Source organism: Thermobia domestica, chromosome 4 (assembly GCF_964235325.1).
Source record: "Thermobia domestica chromosome 4, izTheDome1.hap1.1, whole genome shotgun sequence".
NCBI classification, from domain to species: Eukaryota; Metazoa; Arthropoda; class Insecta; order Zygentoma; family Lepismatidae; genus Thermobia; species Thermobia domestica.
In genome coordinates this window covers 9594059-9618410 of record NC_137457.1, presented here as the reverse complement: position 1 = coordinate 9618410, position 24352 = coordinate 9594059, and the positions used below count along the sequence as shown (strand labels likewise).

Below are 24352 nucleotides of genomic sequence, written 5' to 3'. Positions count from 1 at the left end.
CCTCTTTGCTCAAAACAGTGCGTATGTTCAACGAATGGTGTTCAATATACAGATCTTTGCTGCTGCGGAAGCTCCTGTGATGAACAGCAATGTGACTAAGAAGTATTTTTTCTTTATGGAATAGGCGATTGGATGTTATCAATTTTTGTCACTTTGTTAGCATTTTGATATGGAATATTCAGTTTTTCAGTAGCTATTTATTATGTTTGAAAGAGTTAAATTTAAAAATCGACATATTTGCAAAGACGTATTTATGATGTGGCTTTTTAGTGTCTTACATAATATAATTTATATGAACAGTATAATGTTCATTTAATAGCAATAGCAATAATGTAAATAATATTGAATTGAATAACAATTTACAAAAGTGGAGAAAAATATTAATTTGCCAGGTTCCGAGCACGCTTGTTATCACATAACATCAATATTCGTCTAGTTGACTCTCTGCACACTCTTTGTATTCTATTGTACTGATTTCTTAATTGAACTATATTTAGGTTATTTTTCATTGCATTTTCACGTATTATACAGCAAATTGAAGCTCTTTATATGTTCTTTCAAATGTTATAGGGTACATGCTTTCATAAAATGGACCATTTTGGAGGAACATTCATTCATATGTAAATATGTTTTATAAAATCTTAAATATTTCTAATTTTCTCGTTTTTATCATATTTCCTTGTCTTCATTACTGTTATAATCGATCACACTCGGGCTTAACTTATAATTTAGAAAAGAATAATCAAAATCGGTCCATTGGTTACCGAGATAATGATCTTTTAAGAGAACATTACATAAAATCCAATATGGCGGTATATTTCAAAATGGCGGCCAGAAAATTTTGGCACCCGACCCTAAAACGAATTGAATACCGAAGTACTTTCAGTCTGCCAAGTTTCATACTTGTGTCCGGTCTGTCACGATCCGAGCCTTTTTTGTTGTTAAGAGACCAGACTATTAGGGATAGACCGGGTATCTTTAAATAGTGTAAAATTTGAAGTATTGTTTTCGTTTTTTGCTGCAAGATTTCCTTCATTCTGGAAAACGTATATTTGATGAATGGTTTAATGTTCCTAAGTTTGGAGGTATATTTTTTGTGCCCAATAGTGTTCCCAAGGGATTAATGTTCCTGTTTTGAAGACATAGATAATAGTATTTTACCCGCGTTGGAGAGGTGCAATGAAAAGTTGGGAGATTTTTTCATCAGTTGAAGAAAAATTCCCACTGGGTGAATTAGACATAAGATTGGTCAGTAAGTTTCTCTATTAGTATCCTGACTTAGTTTCGAGATACTCGATAATACTGAAACATGAATGTTTGAACTAGTGAAGTAGTTGACTATTAAGATTGGTTTCCCAATTTTGCCTTTTTGACCTAAGTGAGGGTCAACTTGAGAAAGTTAGAATAGTTGTATTTTCACAAATTCTTCTTGTTTTGATATAACGTAGTCGACACGCAGACCAAATTTTGAGAGGATACGAAGGGAAAATGAGAGTAAGAAGGTTATGAAATATGAGTTGTCCTTTAAGAATATTTAGTTTGGTTGTTCTTTGGCTATGTCTATATGTTTGTTGGTTGTCAATTCTTTTCCAACTGATTTTTGATTAGGACCGTTTGCTACTCCAGGACCATTTAATGATTCCAAAATTGATTGATAATTTAGGATATTATTTTGGTGAATGGTTTAAACCCCTATGTGTGTAATAATTATTAGTGTTGTATTTCTGTTTTCAGCAGTTAATTGTTCTAAGAAAATAGCTTTGACCCAGTAGACGATGTTCATTTTGGGATTCAAATATTAATAGATAGTTGCTGTAGGCGAGTATCATGGTGGGGCACTTCTGCTAAACTATTATTCGACGAAATTGAATGATTTGGACTGTTAATTCTTATAGTTGTAACCTCTGTTTAATGTACGGAGTTCTAGAAATTAGAGATTCCCCTCCATATTTTTTGAATTGTCTTCACATTGAATGATTTAAGATTTAGCTTTGTGGAAATATCGAATTTTGACATTAATGTCATAATTGTTTATTTTTGGATTGAAAGTTAATATTAATGGATAGGACAAGTTGAGTTAATATTAATTTTGCTTACTACGTTTGATTAAAATTCACGTCCTCATTAGTCTCCAGCATAATCAGAAAAAAGAGGGAAGAAATAATATTATTATTAGTATTGAATTTTTGCTTTGCACATTGTTGTATTTTTCTTGTAATATAAGCTATCCTTTGAAATTCCTCCGATCATTTTTTGAAGCTTTATGTGTATTTTTCGTTATTGGTTAGAGTATTATGTCTTGGTCTTAGCTCAATTATCAATCAAGCAACTTCGAAGTCTGTTGCTAGGTTTCGCCTGTCCCTGTAGATCCTTCTGCAGTCAGATAAGGGTGGTGTTGACAGGCAACGTTTCCTTCGGTGTCAGTATCGTTGAGATGTTGACGTCTTGATATAGGCTCTGCTTCTGATAGCGGAGAGGAACGCTACATAGAACAAGAGTTTATTCTGTGGGAAACACGCTTTCTGCTTTGTGACAGACACAAGGGGTTGCATGTTTTTGACTATGCATAGAAGCTAAAATCTCCAATTAAATAATACTATAACTATGTACTTAAACCAATTTTTTAATGCACTCAAATATTTTAATTAACACCTGAATAACAAGAAACCCAATTTTCTTAAAGTATATTAATTTCATATTTTAATATTTCTCATATTTTTTAAAGAAAATGAAACTAATTTCAATTGACATAAAATAATTTCTTTAAGACTTACCCCGTCGACTGCTTTTAGTTTCGTTCTTCTCTCCTAAGGGATATATGATCATTTCAGTTTTAGATAATTTTACCTACAATCTAATTTATTATATTTATGCATTTCAGAACGCACTCTGCATGAATTTACAATTTGTATAATAGAACATATGTTTCTCAATGAGAATGTAGTCACTATTCGTACGAAAAACGTTTTACTACTACAGGTAATATTATATATCCATAAGAAATTTACTAAATAGCAACGGTTAGGAGATATAAAAAGTATTATAATAACATTAAAGTTAAGTAGATTTGCTAGTGTTCCTTTTTTAAGAAATGAAAATACATCCGCCGTTAATAAAAGGGCAATTCAAAAAACTATTCGTTTGGTTATCAATGGCATGTAATTGGAGGAAAAATAGTTTTTATACATATTACAGAAATGTAATGTATTACTGTACAGTACTTAAATTTGACAGTACATTACTTTACAGCTTATTCACCATTCAAACTAAGGCACTTGTTACAACGTTTCACAAGATTTGAAATTCTTTCTGCAGACACATCTCCCGGCTGGAAACGAAAACACCCTCTAACAACCATGTAAACCATACTGTTATTGCCTAAACGTTTTGATGCAAGGAATTATTTGATTATCGTGACAAGTTGCATGCGAGGAAATTGTCTGTACGACTTCATTGCTGACTACAGATTGTGTCCATTTCTTCTGGCATTTTACACTTCAGTTTGATCATTTTTATATATGGTATGCCATTCATGTAGGACACCTTCACTCATCACGTAAATACCACGCAGTTCCCGGTGAATAGAATCTGCCAATTTTTTTCGCTCTCAGGTATCGTATTACTGCATTAAATTCATATTTGATATATTTGATTTTTATTTGAATGTTCGTTTTTAATTGGATCGTTTTTTGTAAAAAAAAAAAGTCCAGTTAGAAAAATCAAGTTTTGAAAAAAGAACAGAAAAAATATATCACATACTATACTTTCTCCAGAATCGTGTATTTATTTATATTATACTAAATGTAAGCAACAGTTTAACAGGTATAGATATCTCACAAAATATGTATCTACGCGTAGCAAACACAATATTTTTGTTAGGTTTTTGTCTGACAAAACTTAACATGTGTCGTTTTACTTAAAAATGATTTAGTTTTTATAACATACGATCTAATCGCAACCCAGCCTTCTTCCTCCATTGCTGACTGTCTGCTAAACTGCTGCGCATAGCGTCAAAGGATTTACGTCTGTCTTCTCAGTAGTTTTTTTGCTCTTGCGAGAACAAAGATAATAAGGACAGTTATAGTTTTCTATGTAAGCTTATTTTATAAAGTCCTCCATTAGTTCAACGGTCAAGAGATTTTATCCTGGAAGAAACGTACTTCTTCTTTTCTGATAGAACCAAAGTTTGTATGCCAGGACTGCAAGTCTAAAAAAAAGAACGGCCGTTTGAGTAAATATATGATAATATATTTTAAAAAAAATATGTACTCAAAAGTTTTAATTACACTGAAATAGTAATAAAGATATTTGAATTTCAGATTACAATTTCGAATTTACATAATTGTCATGAATGTAAAGAAGCAACTGATTTCAACTGTCATAAAATTTTTTTGTGTAAAACCTACCTTGTGGCTTGGTTTTAGTTTCATTCTTCTCTCCTAAGGGATAGGTAAACATTTGACACTTCAGATTATTTTTTTAAACTTATATCATGTTTTAAGATGACTACAAACTTCTTTAGTAAATCTACAAACTTCCCAATGTACATTGGTCGAATTTGCTATTTGTTATTATCATATATCATACTCCACGTTATGTAATTTGAATCCACTATTCCCGGAAAATCACTACTTACTATCTGGTCTATTACAGGAATATATAACATTATAAAACAACAGAAATTTTGCAATATTTGTTTACTATGTAGAAAATGCATTATATATATATCCAAATCAATGCTAAGCTTCAGATAATGCTTATTGTTAACTGTTTGGAAATTTATTTTACTCTTTCTACAGTATTATGTAATATTGGTACAACTGTATATATATATATATATATATATATATATATATATATATATATATATATATATATATATATATATATATTTTCATTGAAAGAAGACAACTTGCTTTATTATAAAATATTTACAACTACACTATACGTTCACAACAGATTTACTTATCGGATTTTTTTTTTTTTTGAAAATAGCATCAAGATATGAGTATATATCATATGTTTCTCTCTTCATTCATACTGGGTATCTTTTCCGTTATTTGATTTAATTAGAACACCAAGGTAATTTTACTCATTTGTAATGTATTAATTCATTCTACCGAAATAAGAAAATTTGGTATTGATGTTTCTATTAACGCCCTTCAACAATAAGTACTTTGTAACACTTTTCCTGTTAGTGGAAAGTAATAAACAGTGTTTTATTCGATATCGTAGACGTAGGTCGAATTCTACTTTATATTAGGTTGAGTGTGTCACTATACGGCCATTCCGTAATAATTATTTATGTGGCACGACGATGCGTGTGATAACACAACCAAGTTGTAAGTACATTTTTTGTAAATATCGGCTGGTGGCACCATATAAGGCGGTTATCCAAGATTATGATTTATATAATCGTTTTCTATTTCTATTGGCATTTATTAAGACAGCTTTTCAGCTTTTCGCAAAAATTGATTTTTACTGTATGTTTACCTCACCGCATGAAAAACTATATGCATTATTAGTGTGAAGAAATATTAAATGTTTTATCAGCAAGGGTGTATAGGAAAATGTTACTAATTTTTCAGAGCATTCTCTACTTACCAGCATCATTCCTGAAAGCTAGAAAATTAATTATGAAAGTTTTCTGATCTTGTAAGTTATATGTAAAAATAGAAATAATGTTTTAAATGTTAGACGCACAAATCTCGCCTTTGGAGTTGGTAGAGCTGGACATGTAGGAATTTCACATATGCATTGAATTATTTGGATATGGGAATGAATAAAGATGAATGTTCTACTTTTGATGATACCAGAGATAGCTTTATGTGACATACAAGTTATGAAAATATAAATTTCCTTTTGCAATCCTAATTATTTATGCTTACCCGTCATAATATATTGCGTGTGATCTTCACTCCAAACTCAATCCCCAATTTCTCAGAGTGAATATACTACAATTGTGTGTACAATTTTGAAGGAGCAAATTATTTATATAATCGTTACCTTCTTTACATATTTTGATATGATTAGCATATAGCAGACATTTTCAACATTTAATTTTAGTAGGCATATAGTCTGTAAATTAAAAAAAAAAACGAAAATTCAATGGTACAAATTTGAACTTTGCGGGAGTCCTTTGTTTGAGTCACGTTATATGATTTAATGATCTCGTGTATTACACGCTTTTTGCTATAACCGAGACACGCGTACACAAGATTTAATACTTAACAAGACAAAACAAACGTAGTTCATTTTTGTAGAAGATGAAATTGTTAATTTTGTAGAACAGTTTAGGGGAATATATATAGAAATTATCCGTCTGTATTTTTTCTAACAGTTACAGTATTCAGAACTCTATCAAAATTTTAAGAACCTTTCAGATTCTTGAAAGTAATAAACAGTTTTATAATCTGTACCTCTGCAGCTATTATCAGGTGAAAATTGAAAACGAAATTTAATGTTTTACGTCCACGTTATGTCGGCTAAGCTAAAGAGACGATGATGGTGAGAAACGAGTGCAATGGATGAATGAAGAAAGTAGTAAGAAACGCGAGAATCCCGAGGAAACCCATACGCATGGTGTTTGTCTACCACAACGTAAACTTGGTTTGATCAGGGTTTGAACATGGGAACTCATGCACCATGTAAAAATGAGCAAGTGTCTTGTCATGCGGTGGTGTAGCCACCAGCACCAACGATATTTCTAGAAAATTTTCTTTCCTCTTCTAAAGGCAGTATAAGGGTTTCGATATAATTGAATTCGAAACGGTGTAGGTGAATGAGCACGCAATCCAGGGAATGAATTCCTCTAGAAATAAATTACGCGAAGAAGGGGAGACAGCGAAAGTAATCTTTATATATATATATATATATATATATATATATATATATATATATATATATATATATACTGTACGGGGCTTAATTCGTTGTGCAAAAAACAGAGAAGTGATTCCTGGTAGTAAAACCAACAAAAAGTTCCAATAAAGATAGGACGAAAATCACATCGTTTACGTGTTATAGGCTGCCAAAATTATGAAAAAATAAACTTTAAAGGTACATCACAGCTCCAAAACTATGTAATCTACCTTGGTTGGGTCATGACTTCACTTAGGAACTAGTATGTGCTCTATCCAAAAATGCGTGTTCGAGAATCGCACAAAAAATAGTTGTGAAGTGTTTCCACAACTATTTTTTTAAAGGGAGATTTTACTACGGGCCTATGATATAAAGTACTCTCCAACTACCTCAATAGTAAACGTTGCGTGAGTACCTTAGGATTATAAAACATGTATTTCTGTACTGCTTAATAGGTATTATTAATATTAATTTATTTTGTAAGAAAGCATGTTACTTCCGTATCTTTACCCCAATCGATGTATTTAATAAATCGTGCATCCTTTATATGTATTGCATCAATAGCGCTAATGGCATGATTTAGTAATAAATTTTATGTAGCTAGTATATGAAGCTTGTTTGTATTTGATCATATTAGTTAGTACCATTTTGTTTTAGAAGAAAATGCTAACTACATTATATACCTATCGTATACCTCCCTCCAGAGCGTTTTATCTCTTTTCCGAGTTCTTGATAAAAAACATTGTTTTCAGTATATAGCCATTGTATCTTATAAGAAAGTTGTGAATCAATATATTTGAGGATTAATTTTGAAATGGTAATTCGTACTTATGTAATTTTTCTATCTTCTACATTATCATATTTGCTTAATATGATACTTTCAATTATAAAACTATTTGTTACGTTTATAAGTTAGAAGGTTGACTATCCGTACAAATAATTAAACTCAAACTCTGAATTTCAAATTATGAGAAACTGAATTTCATATCCAATACTTATTATAATCTTGAAACTTTAATCCAAAATTTCTGAAGGAAAAGTCAACATTGTTTTTCTTTCTTTGCTCCTACTTATATGATACTCTCAACATTTTATCAATAAAGGAATAAATATATAAAATATACTTACATCTTCTGCGATAATCATAGTCATCGTACGCTGTAACAGATAATTAAGGACTAAAGCGATCTTAATCTTTTATGGTATAGACATTATTAAGATAAACATAGTATTAAAATGTTATTGAGATTAAGAGAGTTAAAGATTAAGAAATAAGAAGAGTCTATGTTTAAATAAGTAACTAACTGCATGCCTTATGTAAGTGGATGTTAGATGTTGCATTGTGCATTTTAATATTTATTTATAAGAAAGCAACATTTATAATCTGTTATTGTATTTGACATAAAGCACTCAAAGAGATTAAACTTCTTGACACACTTCCAATTGTTGATACGTGTGTACCCTTTGGTGTCAATATGTTCTTCTATTATGTTTACTGAATACCCTCAGAAAATAACGGGTCCAGCTACATATGAGTGTTTTAGATTGTGTTTTAAACACTGTTAACTAGTTTCTGTTTTGGTACAAGGGATTCCATTTTGTTTTTTACTTTATTAATTATTTGAAAACGGAAACATCACATTCTTGAAGACAATTGGATTTAACTTATTAGGGGTATAGTGTGCATATTGAATATGGTTTTTTTGGCTGAAAATATAAAAAAGTAGCTCCAAAATTGTTCTTAAAATTGTGCTATAAAAGATACTTTTGCATAAGGGTATATTTTGTGAACCAAGAAACTTCCCTCAAATTGCACGTTACATTTTCTAGAAAACGCGCCGTTTGAATGTCACTTTTAGATTTGTTGCGGCAACACACAGTTTTGATACAGTGAGCGAGTATGAATCGAGCAAACGTACTCATGCCATTTGAAATACATTGTCCAAGTCCTCTTATCCCTTGAATGTAAACAAATCGAACACAGTTTTATCCTTATTTTTACTGATAGGTCTTTTTGGTGCAAATACCCAGTTAGATTACAGTTGTATCAGCACCTGATTTCATTGTTTTGTTTTAGATATTTAGGCTTTCGTTTCCCACTTTCTGAATCAATCGTGGGATTACGATGCAACGACATTAAAAGTATCACACTTCTATTTCTTGAGAAACATACCTTACCATTCCCAAGTCATGGGAAAATGCAAATTGAGAGAAAACTTTTTCACAGGATTTACTTGCCAACATGATAGAAGGCAATTCCTTTCTGTGTTTTCTCATTGTGCTCACTGGAGAAATATTACTAAATATTAACTTCTTAGTCAAACTTGTGAACTAATTATCCGTTGTTTCTCTTCGACCTAGTCGAGACTTCAAGCTACAACTAATTTTCATGACAAAATTATTGGATCACATTCTTTTTGGCATTAGCGCTGGTTGTCTTCGTGTGTACACAATTCCTTTACAAATATATCCAGAGTTAGAACAATATTGTCAGAATATTTTAATACTGTATTTTCCAGGCGTTTGTGATATATATTGAACGAATTCACATCTAACTCTGTACAACAACAATTACTCATCAATTGTAATATTCAGCTCCGGTACTATAGTCCTTGTAGATTTTTTATGGGTATATAACCGCCACCAGGTTATAGAAATATTTTTGTGGACTCCCTGTATATTTCGTAAAGACGGTGATTTTTTTGTTTTGTAGTGTATTCTGCGAAGCAAGTAAGTTTTTAATTCGACGCGAACTGTTTTTCTTTCCCACGCAACTGGACAAGGAAGTCTTTCATTGTTTTTTCATATGTATATATATTGAAAAACTTTGCTTTGTGGTGGGAACGTTTCAGCAGAGACGAAGCTTCATAGTGTTTCTCCCTGACTTATTAATATGCATAGTCTGTATTCTCGGGTTATTTGGAACTGAAGTAAGTGCTTTCTTTATTCGGTTATGGAAATATTGCAGTAGATTAGAGCAGATCAGAGTAGACCATGTTCAGAAGCGTCTGATCGTCGCCAGCCACATCACTTTACCAGTTTGTTCTCTAAACATTCTCACAGTCGAGTTATCGCAATGTCTCGTGCGTCGTGGCCACTGGACTAATATTAACGTCAACTTTTTTATTTTCTTTTTTGCATGTACATACAGGTGATTTAATCTGAGTGCTTTTAAGAATGAACTGCCAACATTGGCTAATCTGCCAATGCAGTTGTATCTCAAACCTCTTGGGTTCTCTTGAGTGAATGTTTCTGCATGTTTCGAGCCAGCAACCACGCACGTTGTGTCGAGCATGAGGTATAATATTGTAATAAATGGCATAAGCTATTAGCCGGTGAAAGACGTTGGCTAGCGCCAATCAATATGTCCCAGGTTCATATACCTAGTGCGATAAAATTATAAACTCCCCTTCCAACATTAGCATTCCACTTTGAGGAGTAAGTAATTTCGTTGAAGACTGGTGTCTACTCTTCCGGACTGTTTGGAGCAGCAACTAGATTAGTACGTGTTATTATACAGGCGACGCTTCCCCCAGTGCTAATCCACCAAGTGCGTCAATGGTGTAAGAAAAGCATTGATAGTAAAATCTCAATTATAATCATCTGTGTATATTTATCAAAGTGATAAAAGTCTACAGTGAAGTGAAAAAGTAATGTGCATTTTTAATAAAGCAAATAATTATACATAATCAGTGTTAAGTGTTGTGACCATTTCTCTTCGTTATTTTTATTTCTAATAGTATTCTGATAAATAAGTACAAACGTCATTTGACCCAGTGTGTTTTTGTTGTGTGTGTGTGAGTGATGTTTATGTGCGTTATGGTCTGAGTGACAGTCTGATAGTCCGGGAGGTTTCCGAGATTAAACATCCAAATCTCTCGGCGCCTAATGCTCATCTCATCAGTGAGACAGACGAGCAATATGGGAACAATTTTGTAATCCCTTCTTCGAGAGTCCCTTGAACGCTCTATCCAAGTAAGTCCAGGTTTCAGGAGAACACTCTTTGGCAGGACCAAGGAGGACAACTGAAGAATTATCACGACTAGACGTTTATAAATAAATGGTACCAGAACAGCGATCCGACACTCTGGGCGACTACAAGTACATCCCACACAAGACTGATTTTGCCAAAACGATGGTTTGAGTTCTACGAATGTATCATAAAACCATAAAGCTTATATTCAGGAATCGGTTTTCGGACGTTATTACACTATATTTTGGGTTATTGGGTTTGAATGTGCATCAAAAAATATTTCTTTTACAAGTTAGTCCTGGTTTTTCTCAAGAACGACAATCAAAAGAGAACTTATAAAGGCACATAGTTCAAAGGCATCAATTTCTTTACAGCTATATATATATTTTCTAATTTACTACAACACTTTACCTTCAAAATTTGTACAAATTATTACCTCGTGGAAAAGCTCAGAAGTAATGAATATATCCAATGCATATTTCGGTGACGAAGCAGCAACGTTTCTACTTGATCCTATGACCCTCTTCATCACATTTTGAAGTCTTGGGGAGCTCGTTTGTATAAAACTGTACCGTCTTTTGATATGGAATATTTAACTTGTGTATTTGCATTCCACCTTGGAATCCAAGAGAAAAGGAATGTATCGTTATCTGTGTCAGTTCCACAACTTGATGCTTTATCAGAACCATCACTCCAGTTGCAATAATCTGAATCAATTTCCTGTGCCACGTCCTCTGAATCACTACAGTCATCTTCAGTATCATGTAAAAGTTTGTGCATTATTTCCATCTATGTATGACCACTCATTTTATAAAGATAAACGCTTTAAAAGCTACTACTCTAAGCATTTAGTTGAGTTGATTTTGAGTTTAACGTCCTTTTCAGCAGAGAGTCTATATGAGACGAGAACTACTGATTAACGTGGAATCCGAACCACTTTAGATCCCACTGGGAATCGAACTCGTGTCTCCCAAGCCAACACTATAAATTGTGAATCATATATGATAGACATTGACCTTTACTGCACGAATGACCACAGCGGAATCTAGAAACCAAACCTGAATTTTCTTCCCCTTCATCATCTTCTTCAATATTCTTACTGTAGTAAGACTGTCATATACCTTTCGAAATAATGCCTCATATTCGTACAAATCATGCAAGTATAAAGTTCCGATATCCGATATAAAATGGGGGTGAGATTACAAATATTAAAAACGACCTACACGCTCCCCTTATCCTAAAATAATCAGAAAATGAATGTTCTCCCTAAATTACAAACTAGAAGTTGAAAGGCTTAATTTAGTACCACAAGAAGAAAATAGGTTGGAGGTCAATTTGACCTTCACACTATGTATAAGGGTTAAGTAGTAAGCACGTCCTAATACTTTTCTTGAAATCGAAATGAACAAGACGTAGTTTTTCGTAAGATAGATGTTCTATTTATAATATTAGTAGTTGATGCAAAATATTGCTGCTGCGTTAGGTACAAGTATAGCATATTTTGTTTAAACTTGTACATTCTACAAATTAGTTTATTAGTACAAAAATACAAACATACCATATATTAATAAATTACACTCAAATATTCAATATATGTTTATATAAATGTAATTTAAAACATATAACTTACGGTAGAAGTCTGAACTGTAACGACCTATTAAGAAAATGAAATATAATTCTTTAATATTCAGCTTCATTTAATCACAATATGATTTTTTGCAGTTATAAAATAATGTCAGGGATACATTTTAATAATAAATAAGCTGAGTATAATGAAATAAAATACGACATTTTAACTCTTTGTAATATATAGATATCATTGTATAGCCATAAGACGTTTATTAAAAAATAACGATTCGGACATATTGAAAATCTTTGTAACAACACAATTAGAATTTAATTTGATGGTGTTTCATTAAGAACATATTCGCAACTAGCACAAGGGCAATTCCAAAACGTATCGGTTTTGATATAAATGACATAGAATTGGTGATACAGGACTCTTTTTGCACATTATAGAAAAGTAACGCGTTGTTGTACAGTAGAGAAGTACTACAGCACACTACCTTTCTATATATGGACCATTTGAATTAAGGCATTTGTCATAACGTTTCGCAAGGTCTGAATTGCATTGTTCATAGATACATACTGCATGGGAATGAAGCCATCCGTTAATAGCACTGTGACGTTCACTTTCATTGTTGAAGTGGTGAGTCGGTAGCCAGTATCTCATGTGCCTCAAGAGCTGCGCCCGTGTTCATTGCCTTTGCCGTGGAATTGATTGGTACCTTCTTTTTGCCGCACCGTCCACATCAGTTCCTATATTTTTCAATACGTTACACTATTCACATATGACACCTGCACTCGCCTGTTGCTTCTGTAAATGCTACATAGTTCACAATAAATCGCAGCTGCCGAAAGTTTTTCGCATTCAGATATTGTATAACTTCATTACATTCATATTTTTGGTAAATGTTTCCATTTGATCTCGTAGTTTCAACTGTTTTAACATACGAGTTAACTGCAAACCAACCTTCCTTCATGGCTCACCTTCAACGGAACTACTGCATACATTGCCAGAAAATTGACGTTCTTCCTGGCTGTTTCTTGCATAAGCCCAAATGCTGTTTCATTCCGTAATACTCACTCCATTATATTTATCATCCTTGTAATTTCTGGGTAATTGAAATTTTTGGACCTTCACTTATATTGCTTTCTAAAAGTCTCCACAGCACTAAGTGAAAGAGGGACAGTTATTTATTTTCTTCTTTGCTATAGTCAATATACGTATATACTTAGCGTAAATGCAGAGTTTAGTATTCATATATGTTTGTGATTCTAGATGTACTTAACTAAACTTACGACGATCCCAAATTCTCAAAATTTCTCAAATCGTATAACATGACATTCGTCTATTACAAATTTCCTCCTTCAAGTATTATGAATGTCAAACCAGATTACTTTTCTTATTAATATTTCGATTAATTTGTTTCTATTTCCGCTATATACAATTGACTTCTTTCGGCTCAGTTATTCCCCGTTTATTTCAAATTAAGTGTAAAGCTATAAAAGAATGGAAAGAGTATACGAACATTTGTTACTCTTATTTGACAGCTTTTGAGGCTATACAAAGTAAAGTTACATTATAAAAAAGCGGAATGAGACACAAATTATGATCGACAATATCGTTAAATATTTACTATTTTCATTTCGTTTTAGTGTATATTTAACTTCAAATGTAAAATATTTTCTATATTTTATAAAAAGAAAAATCTAGAACTCCTTTACTTTTCATCTTGAGTCATATTTGTAGTGTTACATTATTACACAAGAATGGAACAGAAAATTTCTAAAAGAATAAATAAGTATGCAAAACTCCTTTATTATAAAAACAGCTGTTCTTTCGTTGAAAAGATGAAAGTGCACTTGATGACGATACGAAAATAGATAAAAAAATTAGCTTGTAAAGACATAAAGCACTATATCGTGCATCTACTTGCTGCATATTATTATAAACTTTGAGCATAGAACTGTTTTATATTTTTCTATTGAGTGAAGCTTATAATGTAATAGGTTTTTCTGATCCTTATGTATGTAACGTTGTTTCTGATGTATAATTTGCATTTGACAAAAACTAATATACTTTATGTTACCAGAACTGGAATCTATAAAAACTTTAATAAGTCTAATTACTTTATTAAGTAAACTGATATTCTCACATTTTCTATTACTTCATAGGTGTAACGTTCCCGTTGCTACGTTTTGGAAAAAAAATATAATTCTCTGTAATATTAATTCTCAATAATAGACTAAGTTTGTAATAATTTCCATTGATCATGCCTTCTTTATTTTAAAATAGATAAAGAAGACTATATGTCTTCTCTGTTTGTACACACACAAACACACACACACACACACACACACACACACACACACACACACACAGAGAGAGAGAGAGAGAGAGAGAGAGAGAGAGAGAGGGAGAGGGAGAGAGAGAAGCGAATTTCTTCGGTTTATTGGCAATTCAATGTCGCTTGCGCTGCTTGTGGTGTTCGTTCCAGCGGTAACAGCGCTTTGATCTATCGAAGCAACTGTAAGTCCTGAATCCTCGTATGAGGCGGGTGTGCCTCGTAGCAGCTTCGTGTTTCAGGTGAATGAGATATAATTTCCGTTCCTGTTGGATTTGCTCTTTGAAGTTTGGATAATCTTTGGTGTTATTGAAATTACAGCGTGTATTACGAAACAAGAAAAATAGTGCGAGAAGTGCAATGTTCCATTTTTTTAAAAAAAAAGTAATGAAGGAATTCTGTGTGTGAAAATAATTGGAAGTTGGAACTTGACAGCATGTGAAATTGTGCATGACAAGCACGCAACCAGAAATAGTTAAAGTAGGGATAGACCGGATTTTTTTAAATAGTGTACAATTTGAAGTATTTTTTTTCGTTTTTTGCTACGAGTTTTCCTGCATTCTGGAAAACGTATAATTGATGAATTGTTCAATGTCCCGAAGTTTGGAGGTATATTTTTTGTGCCCAATTGTGTTGCCAAGGGATTAATGTTCCTGTTTTGAAGACATAGATAATAATATTTTACCCGCGTTGGGTAGGTGGAATGACAAGTTCGGAGATTTTTTCGTCAGTTGAAGAAAAATTCCCACTGGGTGAATTAGACCTAAGAATGGTCAGTAAGTTTCTCTATTAGTATCCTGACTTAGTTTCGAGATACTCGATAATACTGAAACATGAATGTTTGAACTAGTGAAGTAGTTGACTATTAAGATTGGTTTTCCATTTTTGCCTTTTGACCTAAGTGAGGGTCAACTTGAGAAAGTTAGAATAGTTGTATTAGCACAAATTATTCTTGTTTTGATATAACATAGTCGACACGCAGACCAAATTTTGAGAGGATACGAAGGTAAAATGAGAGTAAGAAGATTATGAAATGTGAGTTGTCCTTTAAGAATATTTAGCTTGGTTGTTCTTTGGTTATGTCTATATGTTTGTTGGTTGTCAATTCTTTTCCAACTGATTTCTGGTTAGGACCGTTTGCTACTCCAGGACCGTTTAATGATTCCAAAATTGATTGATAATTCAGGATATTATTTTGGTGAATGGGTTAGACCCCTAAGTGTGTATTAATTATTAGTGTTGTGTTTCTTTTTTCAGCAGTTAATTGTTCTAAGAAAATAGCTTTGACCCAGTAGACGATGTTCATTTTGGGATTCAAATATTAATAGATAGTTGCTGTAGGCGAGTATCGTGGTGGGGCACTTCTGTCGAAATATTATTCGACGTAATTGAATGATTTCGACTCTTAATTTTTATAGTTGTAACCTCAGTTTAATATACGGAGTTCTAGAAATTAGAGATTTCCCTCCACATTTTTTTTAATTGTCTTCACATTGAATAATTTAAGATTTGCCGAAGGAATTTTCTAATCTGTCTAGCTCCAGATCATTTAGCTTTGTGGAAATATCGAATTTTGACATTAATGTCATAATTGTTTATTTTTGGATTGAAAGTTAATATTACTGGATAGGACCAGTTGAGTTAATAGTTATTTTGCTTACTACGTTTGATTAAAATTCACGTCCTCATTAGTCCCAGCATGATCAGAAAAAAGAGGGAAGAAATAATATTATTATTAGAATTGAATTTTTGCTTTTCACATTTTGTATATTTCTTGTAATATAAGCTATTCTTTGAAATTCCTCTGATCATTTTTTAAAGCTTTATGTGTATTTTTCGTTATTGTTTAAAGTATTCAACTTCGAAGTTTGTTGCGAGGTTTCTACTGTCCCTGTAGATCCTTTTGCAGTCAGATAAGGGTGGTGTTGGCAGGTCAAAGTTTCCTTGGTTGTCAGTATCCTTGAGATGTTGACGTCTTGATATAGGCTCTGCTTCCGATAGCGGATAGGAACGCTACATAGAACAAAAGAATTTATTCTGTGAAAAACACGCTTTCTCCTTTGTGACAGACAGAAGGGGTTGAATGTTTTTGACTATGCATAGAAGCTAAAATCTTCAAATAAATAATCCTATAACTATGTACTTAAACCAATTTTTTAATGCACTCAAATATTTTCAATTTAGCCCTGAATAACAAGAAACCCAATTTTCCTAAAGTATATTAATTTCATATTTTCATGTTCCTCATATTTTTTAAAGAAAATGAAACTAATTTCAATTGACATAAAATAATTTCTTTAAGACTTACCCCGTCGACTGCTTTTAGTTTCGTTCTTCTCTCCTAAGGAATATATGATCATTTCAGTTTTAGATCATTTTAACTACAACCTAATTTATTCTATTTATGTATTTCAGAAAGCACTCTGCATGAATTTACAATTTGTATAATAGAATATATGTTTCTCAATCAGAATGTCGTCACTATTCGTACGAAAAACGTTTTACTACTACAAGTAATATTATATATCCCTAAGAAATTTACTAAATAGCAACGGTTAGGAGATATAGAAAGTATTATAATAACATTAAAGTTAAGTAAATTTGCTAGTGTTCCTTTTGAAAAAAAATGAAAATACATCCGCCATTAATACAAGGGTATTTCAAAAAAACTATTCGTTTGGTTACCAATGACATATAATTGGAGAAAAAATAGCTTTTATACATATTACAGTAATGTATGTATTGCTGTACAGTACTTAAATTTGGCAGTACATTACTTTACAGCTTATTCACCATTGAAAATAAGGCACTTATTACAACGTTTCACAAGATTTGAAATTCTTTCTGCAGACTCATCTACCGAATGGAAACGAAAACACCCTCTAACAACTATGCAAACCTTACTGTTATTGCCTAAACGTTTTGATGCAAGGAATTATTTGATTTTCGTGACAAGTTGCATGCGAGGAAATTGTCTGTACGACTTCATTGCTGACTACAGATTGAGTCCATTTCTTCTGGCATATTACACTTCAGTTTGTTCATTTTTATATATACTCTGCCATTCATGTAGGACACAGTCACTCCTCACGTAAATACCACGCAGTTCCCGGTGAATAGAATCTGCCAATTTTTTTCACTCTCAGGTATCGTATTACTGCATTAAATTCATATTTGATATATTTGGTTTTTATTTGAATGTTCGTTTTTAACTGGATCGTTTTTTGTAAAAAAAAAGTCCTGTTAGAAAAATCAAGTTTTGAAAAAAGAACAGAAAAAATATATTACATATTATACTTTCTCCAGAGTCGTGTATTTATTTATATTATACCAAATGTAAGCAACAGTTTAACCGGTATAGATATCTCACAAAATATGTATCTACGCGTAGCGAACACAATATTTTTGTTAGGTTTGTGTCTGAAAAAACTTAACATGTGTCGTTTTACTTAAAAACGATTTAGTTTTTATAACATACGATCTAACCGCAACCCAGCCTTCTTCTACCATTGCTGTCTGCTAAACTGCTGCGCATAGCGTCAAAGTATTGACGTCTGTCTTCTCAGTAGCTTCTTTGCTCTTGCGAGAACAAAGATAATAAGGACAGTTATAGTTTTCTAAGTAAGCTTATTTTATCATGTTCTCCATTAGTTCAAGAGAGAAGAGATTTTATCCTGCGAGAAACCTACTTCTTCTTTTCTGACAGAACCAAAGTTTGTATGCCATGACTGCACGTCTAAAAAAAGAACGGCCGTTTGAGTAAATATATAATAATATATTTAAAACAAAAATACTTTATGTACTCAAAAATTTTAATTACCCTGAAATAGTAATAAAGATATTTAAATTTCAGATTACAATTTCGTATTTACATAATTGTCATGAATGTAAAGAAGCAACTGACTTCAACTGTCATAAAAAAATGTGTAAAACCTACCTTCTCGCCTGGTTTTAGTTTCATTCTTCTCTCCTGAGGATAGGTAAACATTTGACACATCAGATTATTTTTTAAAGTTATATCATGTTTCAAGATGACTACAAAGTTCTTTAGTAAATTTTCAAATTTCGCAATTTACATTGGTCGAATTTGCTATTTGTTATCATCATATATCATACTCCACGTTATGTAATCTCAATCCACTATTCCTGGAAAGTCACTATCTACTATTTGGTCGATTACAGGAATATATAACATTATAAAAGAACAGAAATGTATATTCTGCCTATTTCGTTGTATTTGTTTACTATGTAGAAAATGCATTATATATATCCAAATCAATGTTAATCTTCATATAATTCTTATTGGTAATTGGTTGGAAATTTATTTTAATCTTTCTACAGTATTATGTAATATTGGTAAAACTGTATATGTATGAGTTTTCTTGAGTTTTCTTCAGTTCTATATATATATATATATATATATATATATATATATATATATATATATATATATATACAACTTGCTTTATTATAAAATATTTACAACTATACTAACTATACGTTCACAGCAGATTTACTTATCGGATTTTGTTTTTGAAAATAGCATCAACATATGAGTATATATCATATGTTTCTCTCTACACTCATACTGGGTATCTTTTCTTTTCTTTGTTTTGATTAGAACACCAAGGTAATTTTACTCGGTTGTAATGTATTAATTCATTCTACCGAAATAAGTAAATTTGGTATTGATGTTTCTATTAACGCCCTTCAACAATAAGTACTTTGTAACACTTTTCCTGTTAGTGGAAAGTAATAGACAACGTTTTATTCGATATCGTAGACGTAGGTCGAATTCTACTTTATATTAGGTTGAGTGTGTCACTATACGGCCATTCCGTAATGGTTGTTTATGTGGCGCAACGATACGTGTGATGACACAGCCAAGTTGTAAGTACATTTTATGTAAATATCGGCTGGTGTCACCAAATAAGGCGGTTATATAAGATTATGATTTATATAATCGTTTTCTATTTCTATTGGCATTTATTAAGACAGCTTTTCAACTTTTCGCAAAAATTGAAGTTTACTCTATGTTCACCTCACCGCATGAAAAGCTATATGCATTATTAGTATGAAGAAATATTAAATGTTTTATCAGCAAGAGTGTATAGGAAAATGTTACTAATTGTTCAGAGCATTCTCTACTTACCAGCATCATTCCTGAAAGCTAGAAAATTAATTATGAACGTTTTCTGATCTTGTAAGTTGTATTGTTCATGTAAAAATAGAAATATAGTTTTAAATGTTAAACCCACAAAGCTCGCCTTTGGAGTTGGTAGAGCTGGACATGTAGGAATTTCCCATATGCATTCAATTATTTGGATATGGGAATGGATAAATATGAATGTTCTACTTTTGATGATACCAGAAATAGCTTTATGTGATAGACAAGTTATGAAAATATAAATTTCCTTTTGCAATACTAATTATTTATGCTTAAACGTCATAATATATTGTGTGTGATCTTCACTCCAAACTCAATCTCCAATTTCTCAGAGTGAATATACTACAATTGTGTGTACAATCTTGAAGGAGCAAATTATTTATATAATCGTTACCATCTTTACATATTTTGATATGATTAGCACATAGCAGACATTTTCAACATTCAATTTTAGTAGGAATGTGGTCTTTAAAGAAAAAAAAAACTGAAAAATCAATGGTACAAATTTGAACTTTGCGGGAGTCCTTTGTTTGAGTCACGTTATATGATTTAATGATCTCGTGTATTACACGCTGTTTGCTATAACCGAGACAAAAGTACACAAGATTTAATACTTAACAAGACAAAACAAACGTAGTTCATTTTTGTAGAAGATGAAATGATTAATTTTGTAGAACAGTTTAGGGGAATATATATACAAATTATCCACCTGTGTTTTTTTCTAACAGATACAGTATTCAGAACTCTATCAAAATTTTAAGAACCTTTCAGATTCTTGAAAGTAATAAACAGTTTCCTATCCTGTACCCCTGCAGCTATTATCAGGTCAAAAAATGAAAACGGAATTTATTGTAGTTTTTGAGTTTTACGTCCACGTTATACCAGCTAAGCTAAAGAGACGATGATGATGAGAAACGAGTGCAATGGATGAATGAAGAAACTAGTAAGAAACGCGAGAATCCCGAGGAAACCCATACGCAGGTGTTTGTCTACCACAACGTGAACTTGGTGTGATTAGGGTTTGAACCTGGAAACTCATGCACCATGTAAAAATTAGCAAGTGTCTTGTCATGCGGTGGTGTAGCCACCAGCACCAACAATATTTCTGGAAAATTTTCGTTCCTCTTCTAAAAGCACAAAGGGATTCCATATAATTGAATTCGAAACGGTGTAGGTGAATGAGCACGCAATCCAGGAAATGAATTCCTCTAGAAATAAATTACGCGAAGAAGCGGAGACAGCGAAAGTAATCTATCTATCTATCTATATATCGATCTATCTATCTATCTATATCTATCTATCTATCTATCTATCTATATATATATATATATATATATATATATATATATATATATACTGTATGGGGGTTAATTCGTTGTGTAAAAAACAGAGATGTGATTCCTGGTAGTAAAACAAACAAAAAAGTTCCAATAAAGATAGGAGGAAAATCACATCGTTTACGTGTTATAGGCTGCCAAAATTATGAAAAAATAAACTTTAAAGGTACATCACAGCTCCAAAACTATGGGATCTACCTTGATCGGGTCATGACTTCACTTAGGAACTAGTATGTGCTCTATCCAAAAATGCGTGTTCGAGAATCGCACAAAAAATAGTTGTGAAGTGTTTCCACAACTACCTTTTAAAGGGAGTTTTACTACGGGCCTATGATATAAAGTCCTCTGCAACTGCCTCAATAGTAAATGTTGCGTGAGTACCTTAGGATTATAAAACATGTATTTCTGTACTGCTTAATAGGTATTATTAATATTAATTTATTTTGTAAGAAAGCATGTTACTTCCGTATCTTTACCCCAATCGATATATTTAATAAATCGCGCGTCCTTAATAAGTATTACATCAATAGCGCTAATGGCATGATTTAGTAATATATTTTATGTAGCTAGTATATGAAGCTTGTTTGTATTTGATCATATTAGTTAGTACCATTTTGTTTTAGAAGAAAATGCTAACTACATTATATACCTTTCGTATACCTCCCTCCAGAGCGCTTTATCTCTTTTCCGAGTTCTTGATAAAAAACATTGTTTTCAGTATATAGCCATTGTATCTTATAAGAAAGTTGTGAATCAATATATTTGAGGATTAATTTTGAAATGGTAATTCGTACTTATGTAATTTTTCTATCTTCTACATTATCATATTTGCTTAATATGATACTTTCAATTATAAAACTATTTGTTACGTTTATAAGTTAGAAGGTTGACTATCCGTACAAATAATTAAACTCAAACTCTGAATTTCAAATTATGAGAAACTGAATTTCATATCCAATACTTATTATAATCTTGATACTTTAATCCAAAATTTCTGAAGGAAAAGTCAACATTGTTTTTCTTTCTTTGCTCCTACTTATATGATACTCTCAACATTTTATCAATAAAGGAATAAATATATAAAATATACTTACATCTTCTGCGATAATCATAGTCATCGTACGCTGTAACAGATAATTAAGGACTAAAGCGATCTTAATCTTTTATGGTATAGACATTATTAAGATAAACATAGTATTAAAATGTTATTGAGATTAAGAGAGTTAAAGATTAAGAAATAAGAAGAGTCTATGTTTAAATAAGTAACTAACTGCATGCCTTATGTAAGTGGATGTTAGATGTTGCATTGTGCATTTTAATATTTATTTATAAGAAAGCAACATTTATAATCTGTTATTGTATTTGACATAAAGCACTCAAAGAGATTAAACTTCTTGACACACTTCCAATTGTTGATACGTGTGTACCCTTTGGTGTCAATATGTTCTTCTATTATGTTTACTGAATACCCTCAGAAAATAACGGGTCCAGCTACATATGAGTGTTTTAGATTGTGTTTTAAACACTGTTAACTAGTTTCTTTTTTGGTACAAGGGATTCCATTTTGTTTTTTACTTTATTAATTATTTGAAAACGGAAACATCACATTCTTGAAGACAATTGGATTTAACTTATTAGGGGTATAGTGTGCATATTGAATATGTTTTTTTTGGCTGAAAATATAAAAAAGTAGCTCCAAAATTGTTCTTAAAATTGTGCTATAAAAGATACTTTTGCAATAAGGGTATATTTTGTGAACCACGAAACTTTCCTCAAATTGCACATTACGTTTTCTAGAAAACGAGCAGTTTGAATATCACTTTTAGATTTGTTGCGACCTCCACACAGTTTTGATACAGCGAGCGAGTATGAATCGAGCAAACGTACTCATGCCATTTGAAATACATTGCCCAAGTCCTCTTATGCCTTGAATGTAAAAAAATCGAACACAGTTTTATCCTTTTTCTTACAGATAGGTATTTTTGGTGCAAATACACAGTTAGATTACAGTTGCATCACCACTGGATTTCATTGTTTTGTTTTAGATATTTAGGCTTTCGTTTCTCACTTTCTGAATCAATCGTGGGATTACGATGCATCGATATTAAAACTATCACACTTCTGTCTCTTGAGAAACATACCTAACCATTGCCACGTCATGAGAAAATGCAAATTGAGAAAAAACTTATTCACAGGATTTACTTGCCAACATGATAAAAGGCAATTCCTTTCTGTGTTTTCTCAGTATGCTCACTCGAGAAATATAGCTGCATAGTAACTGCTTAATCAAACTTGTAAAGTAATTATTCGTTGTTTCGCTTCGGCCTGTTTGAGATTTCAAAGTAGTATTAATTTTCATGACAACATTATTGGATAAAATGCTTTGTGGCATTAAAGCTTTTCTACTTCCTCTGTACTCAATTCCTTTATAAATGTATTCAGAGTTAGAACAATATTGTCAGAATATTTTAATAGTGTTTTTTTCATGCTTTTGTGATATATATTGAACGAATTCACATCTAACTCTGTACAACAACAATTACTCTTCAATTGTAATATTCAGCTCCGGTACTCTAGTCCTTGTAGAGCTATTATAAGTACATCCAACACAAAAGTGATTGTGCCGAAAGGATGGTTTGCATCATAAACCCATTAAGCTTATATTCAGGAATCGGTTTTCGGACATTATTACATGATATTTTGGGTTGTTGTGTTTGAATATCATGAGAAATATTTCTTTTACATGTTAGTCCCGGTTTTTCGCAAGTCCGGCATTGAAAAGGCACTTATTTCAACTTATAAAGGCACTTATTTCAACTTCATCAATTTCTATCCAACTATTTTTTAATTTACTACAACACGTTACCTTCAAAATTTGTACACTGTATTACCTCGTGGAAAAGCGCAGCAGTTACAAGTATATCCAATGCATATTTCGGTGACGAAGCAGCAAAGTTTGTACCTCATATTATGACTTTCTTCTTCATATTCCTTATACAAATTTGTAAAGTCCTTGGAGTACGCTTGTTTAAAACAGTACCGTATTTGGATATGGAACATTTAACTTATGTAACTGTATTACTCCTTGGAATCCAAGAGACAAGGA

At 32.0% G+C, this 24352-nt stretch overlaps 1 protein-coding gene across 1 annotated transcript in view; it reads right to left on the bottom strand.

Moving 5' to 3' along the window:
• The window catches only part of LOC145683627 (uncharacterized), a 497638-nt gene that overhangs the window by 179806 nt on the left and 293480 nt on the right, over nucleotides 1-24352 (bottom strand). The window contains exons 67-75 of the mRNA XM_081754963.1: nucleotides 22341-22370; nucleotides 19895-19912; nucleotides 18680-18712; nucleotides 17051-17083; nucleotides 12465-12488; nucleotides 7990-8019; nucleotides 5605-5622; nucleotides 4407-4439; nucleotides 2775-2807 (exon numbers count right to left, since the gene is read on the bottom strand). Coding sequence (XP_081611089.1) covers nucleotides 2775-2807; nucleotides 4407-4439; nucleotides 5605-5622; nucleotides 7990-8019; nucleotides 12465-12488; nucleotides 17051-17083; nucleotides 18680-18712; nucleotides 19895-19912; nucleotides 22341-22370 — 252 coding nt within the window. The remainder of the gene's footprint in view (nucleotides 1-2774; nucleotides 2808-4406; nucleotides 4440-5604; nucleotides 5623-7989; nucleotides 8020-12464; nucleotides 12489-17050; nucleotides 17084-18679; nucleotides 18713-19894; nucleotides 19913-22340; nucleotides 22371-24352) is intronic.